This window comes from Eretmochelys imbricata, chromosome 26 (genome assembly GCF_965152235.1).
Source record: "Eretmochelys imbricata isolate rEreImb1 chromosome 26, rEreImb1.hap1, whole genome shotgun sequence".
NCBI classification, from domain to species: Eukaryota; Metazoa; Chordata; order Testudines; family Cheloniidae; genus Eretmochelys; species Eretmochelys imbricata.
The window spans coordinates 12,760,822-12,777,455 of record NC_135597.1 but is presented as its reverse complement, the minus strand read 5'-3'; the positions used below and the strand labels follow the sequence as shown (position 1 = coordinate 12,777,455).

Sequence of the window (16,634 nt, the reverse complement as noted above, 5' to 3'; positions counted from 1 at the left end):
GCCCTGCCTATGGCTGGGGCAGTGCCATCCATGCATCCTCCTTCCGCCTGTGGCTTACGCAACCCTCAGACCCAGTGACAGCCACCCCGCGAAGAGCCAGCCAGCGAGCGAGCAAGACACACCCCTCTATGGCCCAGTAAGCCCCGCCCATCGCTCCCGAGCTTTACCAATGAAAAACCAGCACACGTGCTTTTTGTCCTCCCCCCGTCGCTCAGTTTCTCACGAATCACAGCCTGGCCCAACTACGTCCCTTTTTCTGACCCAATCACAAACCGAGACCCTTGCTAAATCCTGCCCCTCTCTTGTGTCCGCCAATCAGATCCCTTTATCCAGTTTCCTTTGCGTTATCGCTGTCGCAACCAATCGTGGTCCAGTTACGCTATTTCCCCGCTCTCCGGCCCTGTTTTTCCTTAGCGCCTGCGTCACTCCGGTCGTCCACCAATCAGCGTGGGGCCGGCTTGTTCCGCGCAGTATGATAGGCGCTGCTCCAGCCGATGGGGGTGGGTCTGGCGGGCTGGGGAAGCTATATAAGGGGTTTGTTAAGCTGGCTGCTTCCCCGCGCGAACCAACGGCTGCGTGTCGCGTGTGGCGGCCGGGCTCGCCTCAGCTGAACCATGGTGGTACCCGCGCTCGCCCCGAGCCTGCTGCTCCGAGCCCTGGGCTGGGCGGGACGAGCTCCCCGCGGCTGCTGCTGTGCCCTGAGCCCCCGTCGGCTGCACCTCACCGCGCTCAGGTAGCGGGGGGGGGGGCTGGGAAACGGGGGGGGGGCGAGAGGGTCCCCTGGGGGGAGGGCGGAGTTGGGGAGACGTCTTTGTGGGGGAGGGGTAGAGAGGGGGTCCCCTGGGGGGAAGGGTGGAGTTGGGGGAGACGTGTCTCTGAAGGGGGGTCCCTGGGGGGGAGTTGGGGAGATGTCCCTTTGTGGGGGGGGGGAGCGGGAGAGGGGGGGGTCCCCTGGGGGGGAGTTGGGGAGATGTCCCTTTGTGGGGGGGGGAGCGGGAGAGGGGGGGGTCCCCTGGGGGGGAGTTGGGGAGATGTCCCTTTGTGGGGGGGGGAGCGGGAGAGGGGGGGGTCCCCTGGGGGGGAGTTGGGGAGATGTCCCTTTGTGGGGGGGGGGAGCGGGAGAGGGGGGGGTCCCCTGGGGGGGAGTTGGGGAGATGTCCCTTTGTGGGGGGGGGAGCGGGAGAGGGGGGGGGTCCCCTGGGGGGGAGTTGGGGAGATGTCCCTTTGTGGGGGGGGAGAGGGAGGGGGGGGTCCCCTGGGGGGGAGTTGGGGAGATGTCCCTTTGTGGGGGGGGGAGCGGGAGAGGGGGGGTCCTACTGAGGTGAAGAGAGGGACCCGCCTAAGGTTCATGCGATATATGCTCGGGGACTCTGAATTAGATGGGAAACTGGCAGTGCAAAGCCCAGAGACGTGCCACTGGGCAGCCAGGGTGCTGAGGGGAAGATGGGGGTTGGGGTTGAGGAGTGATCTCACGGGTGTCTGAGAAATGAGACACAATTTTCCAGTGAAAAAGCAATGGGGGAAATCTGACTCAGGATGGAGAGACCACAGAGCCACCCAGCTGGGGAAAAAACAAACTGGGCATCCCCATCCCATGCAGATGGTGGCTATATTGGGGATCTAACCACAAATACTGAAGCCCTGTCCAGGGTAGATGCTGAATGCAACAGGGAGCAAAGTCTACTGAGAAATCTGAACCATGCAGTTACTATGCAGGATTGCAACCCCCATCTTGGGCAGATGGTGGGTACAGTGGTGATGAAACCCCAAACACTGGAAAGCTGTGTCTGAGGCTGATTCTAGATGCATGGGAGGGGCGATGTTAAATCCCAAACATTGTGAATCTTTCTGTCAGGCCAGGACTGTATTTACCCAAATTGAAACCCAGGGTTTGCTGTTGTACACTTGTGTTGCCCGTAAAGTACAGTATTGCTGAAATGAATGGGAACTTCTGCTCTGTTGGCCAGTTTGCTTTGGTTGAGTACTCCCAGTGGCAGATAGCAGATCTGCAGGCTGATGAAATCCTATTCCCTGCTTGCATGGAATAGCTGCTTCTAATGCTCAAGATCCAGGGCCCACACTGACTTTGCTCTAGGCAAAGCACTGCCCTTCTGGTCTCCCCACACTCCTGGTGTGGCTGTGGGGGCACAGGTGTAACTGAGTTAAATGTAATTATATGTGGAGGGGAGAGAATACATTTTCTGGGTCTGAAGAGTAATTTAGTGCCAAGGAAAAATCTAAAAGGAGTGGGGAGAATTCTCCCTACAAATCGTCATAAGCACTTTCCTTTCAGGCCAAAGACCATTCTGCCAGAAAGGGAGGCTCTTTAGATAATTCAAATTTGTCTGCAAATCTGACAACCTAATTCATGATATTGCTTTAATTGTCCACCCTATAGAATTGTTAGAATTAATTAGTACAGCCATGAAAATTTACACACCCAGACATACAAATCTCACCTGCTCTCACCCTGAGGAGAAATCTTAACTTGGTTGTCAAAAAATCACTTGTGTTAGAAAAGTATCATTTTGCAAGTGTGAATGAATCGTATATTTTAAGTAATATGTTAAGTATTAATTAAATTATTGGTATGTGAGGGAAGAGCCAAAAATTTTTCTTCTCAAAGGTTTCAGAGTAACAGCCGTGTTAGTCTGTATTCGCAAAAAGAAAAGGAGTACTTGTGGCACCTTAGAGACTAACCAATTTATTTGAGCATAAAAAAGCACGAAAGTTTTATGCTCAAATAAATTGGTTAGTCTCTAAGGTGCCACAAGTCCTCCTTTTCTTTCTTCTCAAATTACCTGTTTCCCAGCTCTGAATGTTCCATCATTTCCCAGTAGCAAAAAATGTATTTTTGTCATCTTTTTTCTGTGGTTTCCATTATCACTCAAGAAATACATTATGCTACAGTACTTGCGTCAGTCTAGCTTTGAGACCTTTCTGTTGCTCCTCCCCTTTCAGGAACTCCTACAGAAAATTGTGGCTACGTGCTGTAACTGGGCAAAACTGCCTTCCAGTGAGATGGTGCTGTCTCAAGTGTATTAAAATTGTTTCTGGCTTGCTCAAGATGGAAAGTGCCTAACTTGTGTTTTTCAGACTTTTAAAGGAGTAATTCCAACTTTTCTTCACCCTTAGGCTCTTTGATATATCTCAGCGCTTGACTCTCTTGGAGGGGCATGGAGGAGAGAGGTTAATGCTCCTGCCAATAGATATGGAGCTACATTCTGGTCTTACAATGTGAATTTGAAAATTATTCCACTGATGTCAACCTATTTAACTGCAATCAGATCAGTGGTAAAATATTTTGGGGTGCTGGCGCTCCCGTGCACCTCTTACATCTCGTCATCTCTCTTCTTGCTCCTACACCCTGCCCTCCCCCTTTTGTTCAAGCCTAATGTCTAGTCAAGGAATTATGTAATGAAAAGCTGCTGCCAAGGTTTTGCCTTGGCATTCCTGTAGACTCTGGCAAGGGATACATTGACGCTTTGACTGAAACTTAGATTCTTTTATGAACTTCTAGTTCTGTTTATAGTAAAGATAGCTTGCTGGACTTCCTAAAAGTCATTATGTGACTTAGTGTATGTGTGATATTAATCAGCGTTTAGCTCTGCAGTTAAAACATTTAGCATTTGAAATGGTGCCAGTAGGTTCATTTCCCTGTTAGAGGGAATAATCTCAGTTACATTTGGTAGTACCTAAAAAACTATCTGACTTCCTTAGGCGATCACCTTTTGGGATTGTCAGCTAGGTATAACTTAATTTCACAATAAATTTACCAGACAGATGGATAATCCAGTTATTTAAATGAGGTTTGTACCCCAAAAGAATCTAAGGAGAAACATTTAAAATCTCCAAACTAACACACTGCTGCGTCAGATGTGTTAGAGTACAGATTGTCCTACAGAAACGTTCACACCCCAAGCTACTTTGTGTAGTGCCCCCTGTCCATTCAGGTACCTCCTTTAGAGCTAATCTCCTTTTGGGTTTTGATGGACAGGCCTGTGTTCTTCTGGGTCCTGCCACCCACTCAGCAGGGTGCAGCGCTTTTCTTCCCACAATGAATTTATTTCGCAGTGCCTCCACCCCTCTTGCTCCTTCTTGGCAGGGTCACCAAGTCAGCTTGGGGGGAAAATTCTAATCACAGGGTAACCCTCACTTATTTGCCAGATAGTTGGAGACTTCCAAGAAATAGCACAAACACATACAATATATTTAACACAGTAATTATATTAAACAGGAGATAAATATAACAGGGTAAAACTATTCTCAGGGTCACTGGTACCCACTAGTAATACCTATGAATTTCCTATCGTGATCTGATACAGCAAATGTCAAATTAGTGTCCTGTTGGTACACGTACTTTATAGGCACCCTTGATGACTTGTGACCATGATATCTTCTGTGCAGCAGTGAACAATGTGACTGACTAGATTCAAGTGGGATATGGTGATAAGTCCCTCCACAGATTTAACAGGCAGCAGGTTAACAAAATCCCCAAATCCTTACCCCCTGGCTTGAGGATGCAGTTCAGGGCGAAAGGGGTCTCCCAAACAATTTCCCTGACTAGCTAATGAGCCTTAGTGCACTCTCAAACAACTGTGAATGACCCTCTTATTCAGAGATGGCTCTGGACTCCTCAGTCACTGGAGAGGGCTGATGCTACTGCAGGCAGGTGTCCTCTTCATGCAGGAGTCAGGCTGCTGCTCATGCTTCATGCAGGTGCCAGGATTTCCCCTTACCAAAAAGGGCTCAAGGTGCAGATTACAGAACTATACTAAAATCCAAACTTTAGTCTCCCACCCTAGCGCTCACATACTATCGGCAGGCAGCAGCCTTGGACTAGCAGCCAGAGCAGAGCTGGCCATGTGGTGACTGATCTCACCTAGGGAGCTGGAAGGCTAGCTCAGCTTGGCTGGGGGAAGTTTCCCCAACAAAGCTGAACAAACTGGAAGTCACCTTGGAGCTGGAAAGGCTCAAGCTAAGGGATCTTGCTTTCAGGTCCCCAGAGGCCAGTTTTCAGGGGGAACCCTGCACGCAGGCCTGGGGGACTCACCAGCTCCCCACACAGCCACTCCTGCCCTTTCCCTGGCTGGCTAGTCCAGATTGCTCCAAAATGGCTTCTCCCTCTCCTTAACTCCCTTGGAAGAGTTTCTCTCTCTCTCTGTTGGTTGCTGAGCAGACTGGCTCCCCCTCCGTAACAGGGACAGCGTGCCTCTTCCTGATCTACCAGCACACAGAGCCCCAGGAATCTAAGTAATCTCCTTGGGGGTTACATTTGTGTAGGCATCAATTTCTGCCTTGAACTCCCTTCAACCAGACACAATCTGTATGACTGTTCCTATAGCCTACTTTCTCTCATTGAGGCCCTAATGAGAGAGAGGGACCCATGGCTAAAGCTCCAGGCCTGGGATTGTACCCTCAAAGGAGACTATTGTCATTTGGTTAAAACAAGGGGAGTGGAGGGCAGGACTTGCAGTATGACCTTGAGAGGAAAGTCACTTAAATCTTTGTTCAGCAATCTAGAAAAATGGAGTATAATATCTGGTATGTGTGGGTGTTAGTATTAATGCATGTTTGAAGTACTTTGACAACTTCTGTTGAAAGGTGAAGGTTTGAGTGTTTAAAAGAGAACTAGATAAATTCATGGAGGTTAAAGTCATTAATGGCTATTAGCCAGGATGGGTAAGGAATGGTGTCCCTAGCCTCTGTTTGTCAGAGGGTGGAGATGGATGGCAGGAGAGAGATAACTTGACCATTACCTGTTAGATGCCCCAGAGCGAGTGAACCTGGCATTGGCCACTGTGGGCAGACAGGATACTGGGTTGGATGGACCTTTATGACCCAGTATGGCCGTTCTTATGATATCAGACAGTCAGTAATGCAAATTAGGAGATCTTTTTAGTTTCCTCCCTTTTTGACAATGCTAGCCTAATCTATTTGACCAATGACTTTCCTTCCTAGATGGTAAGAGAGTAACCCTAGTAATCAAATTTGTGGACTATTCTGAATGTAAAGTACTCTGCTAAATTTAGAGCTGTAGGGTATATAATTTTGGAAAGCAGCCTGGAGCAGTTCTTGAAAATAGCAAATTTAATTGGTTCTTCTAAAACAATGTTAAAAATTATTTAGCCTAAAGCTAGTTTAAAATAGTATCTGAAGCTTGAATTTGAGTTTGTCTTGTAAGAGGCTTGATACATTTTTTCCTTTGTGGCTTTTCTGCCCAGATGTGGGGAAGACCAGTATTTGACCATAGTATTGTGGATCATACTTTCCCTGGTAGTCATTTGCAATTTCACGGCCATGAAAAATAAGTCACGGACCGTGAAATAAGCCCTTTTCCATGAAATCTGATGTCCCTTTGTTCCTAGGAGCGCCCCAGCAAAGAGGCCTCCTAGCTCTGGCTGGGGAGTGACGGGACTTGCCCATCCCCTGCACAGCTGCTTTGGGGAGTGGGGGTGGGCAGGGGGACACTAGACCCACCTCCGGGTGCCTCCCTCCGCTGCAGGATGCTCTGGGACTGGGCAGCACCCCAGGCTGCTCTTGGGTATCTCTTCCGGCTGCAGATAGCTCCGCACCCTCTCATCCCCACTCTGTTAAGCTCTGAAGGCAGCACAGAAATTAGGGTGGCAATCCCATGACCCCTCTACAACAGGTTTGCAACCCTCCCCTCCACAATCCCCTTTTCAGTCAGGACCCCCACAGTTACAACCCTTGACCTGAAAACATGAACTTCACCAATTTTCAAATCCCATGGCTGTGAAATTGACCATAATGAAGGTGAATCTGGTAGGGCCCTAGTTATAGTTGCCACTAAGTGGAAAAACTCATTATCACCACCCCTTGTTTCTGCTGCTGGCCATAATAGTCTAGCAGGAACAAAACTGATATTTTTGTAAGTTTTGCTCTTGATAAGAGAGTGAGTGCTTTTTATTCAAGCTGTGATATTAATACATTTTCTGAAGCTCGGATGTAAAGGAAGCTGGTGTGTAGCCTTTCAGTTAGTGTAAATTGGCAGCTGTGTAACCCCTTTGGCTAGTACTATTTCTGTCAGCTTTCCCTACTGTGTGGTTATCCAGTTTCCTGGAATGCATTGGCAATAGTTATGTATTCCTGATACCAATATAGACCAGGAATGTATGTAGGGGCTTTTTTAACATGACTCAAATGTCAAAGATAAACACTTGTATTTTATTCTCTCTGCTTCAGCAAAATTTCATATATTGATCAAGTGTCAGTAGCCTGTTTTTAAAGCTGTACTCATGACACTGATACTAGTTTTTGCAACGGTACTTGCATATTAAGATAATTTAAAAACAAGCGGAAGAATACTTGTTGGCAACAAATTCTAAGATAATATGTATCTAGGATATTATTCTGTTCCTTTACTATGAATATTATTCATACTCCTTTACTAACCATTTTCCACTGAAGTTTATCCATTATAAACTTCAGTGGAAAGTGGTTAGTAAAGGCATATGAAATCTGAGTAAAGGGCAAATAAGATAAACTTGCATAGTTATGTACATTATTCTGAATGTGCTGTGGTTTTTGACAGGGAATTAATATGGACTTCGATTTTTGCTTGTGCAGATTATCCACTTTAAAAGATCTAAGTGTTAAACTGAAGAGTTAAAAATGATCCAGTAGAACTTAGCTGTAGTGAAATTCCATTTATAGTGAAGCAAATTGAAAGTCCCACATTTTGTATCAAAGAATTTTAGTTATAGTAAAACCTCTGCTAAAGTGAAATTATGTACTTTGTATTCAGGGAGGGGAAGAGGATTATTTAGCTATATGAGTTTTATTTGCTTGATTGCTGATTTAGAATGTAAAATGTACACTGGACAAAAGCATGACAGGAGCGTGGCTTTCCAGGAGAGAGCAATCCATGAACTTTCTCAAATTACATGAACGGTCAGCAAATATAAAACAAACTGGCCTAGGAATTGTCTTCAAATTTATTGACTTGAGTATGCATCATTTGATTTTCCTCAGAAAAATCTATCATCTTCCAACTTTGCTGCTATTAAACAGGATGTCTAGCTAAGCAGAATTGATTCTTGTATTGGCCACTTGAAATGGGTTTTATACAAATGTGAAGTATGGAATATAATATTTGTGCATAGGTCTAACTCGGTACAACAGGAACTGCTGTAATGACCTACGTTAGCTGAATTTCTTGACTAAAACATTGGGGGTGAAGTTTGGGTAGAAAACTCAATATGGAGTGAATATTTTTAAAAAAGGGTCCCTGCTCAGATAACATATTTTCTTATTTTTTTCAGAAATGATGCAGTCATAATTTCTGGAAGAAAACTGGCTCAGCAGATCAGACAGGAAGCCCGACATGAAGTTGAACAATGGGTAGCAGCTGGTAACAAGAGACCCCATCTCAGTGTGGTTCTAGTTGGAGAAAATCCTGCAAGTCACTCCTATGTACTTAACAAAACCAAAGCAGCTGCTGATGTAGGTAGGTTCTTGCACTCCTGTCTTTGTGCCCTAACTAATAGGACACTTAACAAGAAGTATCTTTAATTTAAGACCCTAATTTAAATTGGACTTCTCATATGCTGGATGAGGATACGCAATTTTCAGCTTGCTGCCCATGGAGACTTTTATCTAGTTAGCTTAGTAGGGGCCCTAGTGAACTCCCCACATCTTCCAATGCTGTCTGCCTGCTTTCATCTGACATGGAGGTACAGTCCTGAATGCAATGCTCCATCTTCATCTGTATGATAGATCAAGCAGGAGCATTGTGGTTTGCATCTTGCTATTTGAATGTAAGATATTTAAGTCCATGGTATGTAATATCTGTTAATGGAAGATTGAGACTTTTAAACTTGTCAATAGAGATTATTTCTGTAGTGCAAAAATCAGTATGAATTAAGAATGTTCATTTCTGGACTTAGTCTACATTTGAACCTCTCCGTTAATGTGGTGTTTAAAATGACACTCTAGGAATCAGCAGTGAAACAATCCTGAAACCAGCCTCCATCACTGAAGAGGAGCTGCTTGATTTGATCAGCAAGCTAAATGATGACACCAATGTGGATGGCCTATTAGTGCAGCTTCCCTTACCTGGTGAGTTGGTGGAATTTTGAGGAGCTCTTACTGGGCTTGTCTTCGCTACTGGGAGATCCATGCAGTGGGTGTCAATTTAGCAGGTCCAGTGAAGACCTACTAAATGGATGGCAGAGTGCTCTCAAGTCAACTCTCTCTCTCCTCTTCCCCCCCCCCGCCCAGTGAAGACAAGATCACTGTGTTTGCACCTTTACCTAGAAAACTTTCAAATGTCTTGTGTGCAGTGAGAGATCAAGTTAGAGTATGGCTCTGCCCTGAACCTGCTGTGATGCTGCACTTCCGTTGCTCTTGTGTGTGACGCATACGAAGGAAATGGCATTCTGCCATTATGCTGTTCAATGAAGAAAAGTTGGTTTGACTTCCTTTGTAGTAGCAAAAAGAAGGACTTGTGGCACCTTAGAGACTAACCAGTTTATTTGAGCATGAGCTTTCGTGAGCTACAGCTCACTTCATCGGATGCATACTGTGGAAAGTGTAGAAAATCTTATTATATACACACAAAGCATGAAAAAATACCTCCTCCCACCCCACTCTCCTGCTGGTAATAGCTTATCTAAAGTGATCACTCTCCTTACAATGTGTATGATAATCAAGTTGGGCCATTTCCAGCACAAATCCAGGTCGGTGTCATCATCCCGTTCTCTCCCCCGCCCCCCAACTCACTCTCCTTCCTGCTGGTAATAGCTTATCCAAAGTGACCACTTTCCTTACAACGTGTATGATAATCAAGGTGGGCCATTTCCAGCGCAAATCCAGGGTTTAACAAGAACGTCGGGGGGGGGGGGGTAGGAAAAAACTAGGGGAAATAGGCTACCTTGCGTAATGACTAAGCCACTCCCAGTCTCTATTCAAGCCTAAGTTAATTGTATCCAATTTGCAAATGAATTCCAATTCAGCAGTTTCTCGCTGGAGTCGGGATTTGAAGTTTTTTTGTTGTAAAATAGCGACTTTCATGTTTGTAATCGCGTGACCAGAGAGATTGAAGTGTTCTCCGACTGGTTTATGAATGTTATAATTCTTGACATCTGATTTGTGTCCATTTACTCTTTTACGTAGAGACTGTCCAGTTTGACCAGTGTACATGGCAGAGGGGCATTGCTGGCACATGATGGCATATATCACATTGGTGGATGTGCACGTGAACGAGCCTCTGATAGTGTGGCTGATGTGATTAGGCCCTATGATGGTGTCCCTGAATAGATATGTGGGCACAGTTGGCAACGGGCTTTGTTGCAAGGATAGGTTCCTGGGTTAGTGGTTCTGTTGTGTGGTATGTGGTTGTTCGTGAGTATTTGCTTCAGGTTGGGGGCTGTCTGTAGGCAAGGACTGGCCTGTCTCCCAAGATTTGTGAGAGTGTTGGGTCATCTTTCAGGATAGGTTGTAGATCCTTAGTAATGCGTTGGAGGGGTTTTAGTTGGGGGCTGAAGGTGACGGCTAGTGGTGTTTTGTTATTTTCTTTGTTAGGCCTGTCCTGTAGTAGGTGACTTCTGGGAACTCTTCTGGCTCTATCAATCTGTTTCTTTACTTCTGCAGGTGGGTATTGTACTTGTAAGAATGCTTGATAGAGATCTTGTAGGTGTCTGTCTCTGTCTGAGGGGTTGGAGCAAATGCGGTTGTATCGCAGAGCTTGGCTGTAGACGATGGATTGTGTGGTGTGGTCAGGGTGAAAGCTGGAGGCGTGTAGATAGGAATAGCGGTCAGTAGGTTTCCAGTATAGGGTGGTGTTTATGTGACCATCGTGGCTGCTTGTTGGGACTGCATTGTATACGCAACTGCAATCTAGGTGGTCTAAAAATAACATCTCCAAATTTAAAGGAGTATTTTCACATTCATTGCAAGAAATATTGAATGCACAGGGGTAAACTTGAAGTCCTTATGGTTAATTCCTTGCTTGTATTCAAGGAACTATCAAAAGCCTGTCAAATTCATATAGCTGTAGGGCTAATATAGCCACTTGAGATTGCAATAGGAATATTTACACATGTAAATATCTGGTATTTGAGTTACATGAGGTAGCCTCAAGTTTGCCATAATGCTTTAGAATAGAGGCTAAAGTGATCATTCTCAGCTAATTACATTTTCTTCAGCTGATTAAATGGAGTTAGCTGCACCCTAATGTTGACACTTACTTTTTTTCAGAGCATATTGATGAGCGAAAGATCTGCAATGCTGTGATCCCAGAAAAAGATGTTGATGGTTTTCACGTGGTGAATGTGGGGCGCATGTGTCTGGATCAATATTCAATGCTGCCAGCTACACCTTGGGGTGTGTGGGAAATCATCAAGAGAACTGGTAGGGGTCATAAGAGCAACATTTTAAGTGCTGTTCATCTCCATTGCAGTTTAAAGTTGAGTGAGTTTTAACTTCTTTTCCAATCCCATAGGAATCCCAACCCTGGGGAAGAATGTAGTAGTGGCTGGCAGATCAAAGAACGTTGGAATGCCCATTGCAATGTTGCTGCATACCGACGGCAGACATGAGCGCCCTGGAGGTAACAGCTCCACCACATCGTGCTGTGTTCTTGTCAGAGTTTGCAGGCTAGACACAATGGTTCACTAAGAGGGGAGACGTAGAGAAGCCCGTGTGCTGTAGAATGTAATACTGATCAATAGTTTCCTGATTACTGGATCACTGCTCGTCCTTGCAGTCAGGGTGGTGGTATGTACTACAGGCCATGCTAATTTGTGGCTAAAGATTTCATGGCACTTGTAAGGGTAAACACATTAACTGCATTGTCCTTAAGTAAATACATGGGGCACAAGTTTATTGATGTGATTTCCCCCCTTTCTATCAGTGGTTCAGTAAGAGGACCTCATCCACAGCCCACTTAACAATATGGGAAAAGCAATGGTTGTATCCATACACTGAACTCATGATCTTTGCAGACTGTAAATCAGTGGGGGATCCTTCAGAGTGAAAAGCTAGAATTTTTCATGTCAAAACCTGAGAAAATGCTCATTAGGACTAATCTTGCAGGTGATGCAACAGTAACAATATCACATCGCTACACTCCTAAAGAACAGCTCAAGCAACACACGATTCTGGCTGATATTGTGGTAGCAGCTGCAGGTAAGACCATTAAACTCTGCACTAAAGGCAAGATTCCCACAAGAGAGAAACTTCCTGTACTGATGCTGCTTTATATAGGAATCCGTGTACTGAGGATAGCATCAGGTCTTGGTGCGGTGTCCTCCATGTCCCATGTGCAGTTTGTGCTCTGTGAGGCTGGATGGCACTTGCGGAGTCACTCCATGCTGCTGCAAGGAGCAGCCAGAGGGAGTTGTTGGAATGAGGAACTCCCTTCTGATCTCCTGTGTAACAGAGCTGTTGCAGCCAAGCCAGGTCGTTAATTTTTAAATGAATGTGGACAATCATTCTCTGATAAATGACTTGCCTGCTCCCACTATCTGAGTGAAAGGGCAACATAATCAAATTGCAAAATTGTAGTGGAAAAACCCTTAAGGCTGTGGACCTATTTTACTATAGCAAGTGAGTGGTTAATGGTGGAGAGTCAGGTTGAGCTGCAATGCTAATGTTCTGTGATATATCATGCAGTAGTTTATGCCATCTGGTTAGATCCAGGAATAGCTCAGATTGTGGGACCTGTGTCCCTGCTCATCTCATCTCCTTTTTCTAGTGCAGTCACAAACAGTACATGTGCAGAGGAGCGTCAATGGGTCTCTGCTTAGCCATGGAACCATGCAGGTGGTGGAAGGCCACTCTAAGTATGGGGCCATCAGCAAAACTTTGGCATGAGTGCTTGGGAGCCATGAGGACACTGGATGAGGAGGAAAGGGTTGAGTGAGCAAAGAATCACAGAACAGAATGAATATCATGTAAAGAAAGACAACGATAGTGAAGGGACTGAAAAAGGTGATTGGGCTGAAGGTGGAAGCACACAAGGAGTGAAATAGTTCATTTTAAGACATGCATTTTTAATGTAGCTCTGTAATGTGCCATCAGGAAAAACAAATGCAGTGTAGAGGTCATTTAATGGCAGTGTTACTGAAACCAAATCGCAGTCACTAAAGACTTAACTATTTCTTCTTAGGGATACTCGTGACTTGCGTGACATAAATTTAACTGGCCATCCTAAATGTCTGGTAGTACCTGTTAAGCATGGCCCCACCCCATCAGCTGCTATTTACCCACATCTCTGGCACTGATAGCTATGGACTCTGCATGCTCTTGCGGGACTGCCTTCTGTACTAAAACTGAGAATTTTCCCAATAATTTCACTTTTTTCCCCTTGATATAGTGTTCTTGCATTACGTTCACTTGATGACTTTGGCACAGGCCTGTACTAATGCAAGGCAAACATACTGGTTATATAAACTTAAGCACTTCCAAGAACTAAATTTCTATTAATTTTTTAAAAATAAAATATTTTGGTTCTAAGCTACTTGACAGCTCTTTTTGAGGGAAATTTAACTTTCCTACTATTTCCATTTTTTCTCTTGAAAATTACTTGGATATAATGGACTTTAAAACAAATCAAGCTGTTGATCATTAATCCATAAAATGGAGTAGAATAACTAGTTTATAAAATGCTTTTGATGATAATGCATGATGGCTTGGATGGACATACTTACATTTTAGTTTTGAGAATCTGCTTTTCTGTCTCTTTGCGGTGGGCTTATTGACTAGTTTTACAGCTGTGCGTTTTATTCAGTGTCAACTCACCATGGTGTAAGTGGTTGTTGGTTTTTAAATTTCAGGTATTCCTAATCTTATCACGGCTGATATGATTAAAGAAGGAGCAGCTGTTATCGATGTTGGGATAAACAGAGTGCAGGATCCTGTTACTGCCAAGTCCAAACTAGTTGGAGATGTGGATTTTGAAGGTACAGAAGCTGTTTTTTGTATCAACTACTTTCAGCGCATTCAATGTCTTGAGTATTTAGAAGGGCAGGGAAACCCCACTTATATGACTGAACTGATTTAGACTGACATTGAGAAGGTCTCTTTCCTACATTGTAGGGCAGATCATGAATCTGATCTTGTACCCTACTTGAGAACTACTTTGGGAACAGTGCTTCCTGTGCCATGGTTAAACCATGGGGCAATTGACATGTCGAACATCTGCAGTGTTCAGTCACTTGATCTAACTCCATTTTCACAGCTGCACAGAGAAACCTTTCTCTTAACCTGATAGTATGGAGGATTGACACCTAATTACCTGCTTTGATCATGCAATCAAATTGTCTTTTGAAGAGTTTTACGTAATGTTAGGTTTAGGTAGTTAATGGTGCGTGTGACAGGCAAGAGACAGCACGTGTTCAGACTGTTTAAACTCCTCTTAATTTACACAGAACTGTGCATGGGACTTTGATCGTTGCTGGTTTTGAATTATTCTGCTGATGTGAGTTCAGTAATTACACATTAGTTAAGATGCTTGCATTTTTCATTTCAGTGTAGCCTTTTATGACTTATTAGTGCAGCTTCTCAATAGGACAAAAGTTTTGAAAGCCTGTGTGGTGCACCATTCTCAATTCTAACTCTCCTTCCAGGGGTAAAGAAGAAAGCCAGTTACATCACTCCGGTCCCTGGGGGAGTTGGGCCCATGACAGTTGCTATGCTGATGAAGAATACAATTATTGCGGCAAAGAAAATGCTGAAATCTAAAGAGCTTGAAGCCTTAACTGTTTAATGGTGGACTTATAACATTCCAAATCAACTCCCAAAAACAGGCCGATAGAAATGCAATATTTTTATTTATTGTATAGAAGTGAATTCAATGAGACTTTGAAGTCATGAGATATTTATTTAAAGCATAAGTATACAAATGATTGTATACAAGGCTTTAAGCATCTAAATACCTAGGTCACTCCATCTGTTTAGTTTGTAATGATTACCAGTGATGTTGGTGGGGTTTTTATATTTAAACTAGTTACATTTTGAGAAGTCTAAAATTTGCAGGGTGGAGAAAATCAGCTGCAAGTGCTTCTTATACAGAAATGTACAGTACTCAGTCTTTCGGAGGGTTTCCAACTTGCTAGCTTCTAATATCCTGTGTATCATTCCAGAGTGAAAGAATAATAATCTTCAAAGTAAAGTGCTTTCATAGGTCCTGACATTTGACCACATTTATAGGATTGTTTGCTAGCATTGTTGGACACTAGGGGGTGCAAAATAGTATATCGCATGTTGAGCTCAAGTTATTTTTCTACAAAAAAGTTACCCAGGTTTTAGAAACGACTTAGAATGGAAAAGCTCTTAAGTCTAACTACTTGTTCACATCTAGGTAGAAGATGTCTTAGCAAGATTACCTTTCAACCTGTTTGCTCTTAGCATTGAAACAGTTCTCCCAGCTATTGGTATGTAGCTAGACCAATATTCAGTACTGGGCACAAGTTTTCTTTAGCCAAAGAACAGAGGTGGCTGTTGACTCTGCCTTCAATATTTTCTACTACATTGTGAGGCATGAAAATACTTAGTGAATAACCCAGGTTAATTTTGATTAAAAAAAATTATTGAAAAGCTTGGTATTAGGAGCGGTGTGTAACATTCTTGATCATATAGCCTGCCAGTTAAAGTGCTGCAGGGCATTGGGCTCTATATATAGTTGCCTTGGATAACTTCTAGAGAGTTTAAAAGTAATACCAGACCAGGTATACCAACTGCCTAAAAAGAGCTGGGATAGCTTTTCTCCACACAGCTAAATCACTTCACTTCGGTTCTGGTCAGACAGCCATTACACCAAATGGTTTGGTTGTCTATTCTGGACTAGTCAGACTCAATTGCCATTACTAAACTCACTTCCATTTTTGTCAAAGAAGCAGACTGCTTTGCATTCAGATTTTTAAGGTGATAGCTGTCAGCTGCAGTTGGAGCTGCTGCAGCAGAAGTGAACTGTAGTTTAAATTCATTTCTACTGCTTATCGCTGAGAACTGCACCAGAATTTGTAGAATAGCTTCTTTAATGCTATCAGTACAAAAGGGACTTTTCAAGTTTCTTTCCATCTAAAGGGAATATGGCTTCATATTAACTAGGATGAAGAAGATTGGATTTACATTTCTTTCTAGACACTTGCCTCGACAGCAAGTCGTGTTTCTTCTGAAGGCAAAGCCGCATACGTGCCCTGGAACGTAGTTTGAAACACAACCGGCTCCTGCTGCCAAATCTTGAAGAGGAAGAGACCTTCATTGTGAGCAGAAACATCACTGGCTGCCTTACCTGCTGGAGCTGGGAGTACCTCTAAGGACTGAAAGCTTGTCTAACTGCAAATGACTGTGCTGCTAGGTCCAAGAACACCTGTTGTCATATAAGTGTTACCTGGATTTCTCCACTAGACTGGTCTTATCGAAAATGCATCCCTCCTATACAACAACTTGCTGAGAGTAAAATTCAGGTTTCATCATGAACATGCTACAAAGTGAAGAGAATTTAATGAGATTTATTGGATTGTTAATAAAATGTAAAATAGCTACTGTATTTAGTAGCTAAGTAGGCTGCTAGTCTGGTACTTTTCAAATCACTTTGCATATACAAAAAAGTGTAAACAGCCTGAGACACTGAAAACTGCATGGATTTAATTAAAACTGATACTGTA

The 16,634-nt window shown here is 43.9% G+C and overlaps 1 protein-coding gene across 1 annotated transcript; it reads left to right on the top strand.

Moving 5' to 3' along the window:
• The first annotated feature begins 568 nt into the window (after positions 1-568).
• Positions 569-16,634, top strand: MTHFD2 (methylenetetrahydrofolate dehydrogenase (NADP+ dependent) 2, methenyltetrahydrofolate cyclohydrolase). Its single transcript, XM_077805772.1, has 8 exons — positions 569-733; positions 8,286-8,470; positions 8,959-9,081; positions 11,221-11,373; positions 11,465-11,572; positions 12,058-12,150; positions 13,800-13,925; positions 14,592-16,634. Exons 1-8 carry the CDS (start codon positions 615-617, stop codon positions 14,729-14,731), a joined length of 1,047 nt encoding a protein of 348 aa, XP_077661898.1. The 5' UTR covers positions 569-614; the 3' UTR covers positions 14,732-16,634.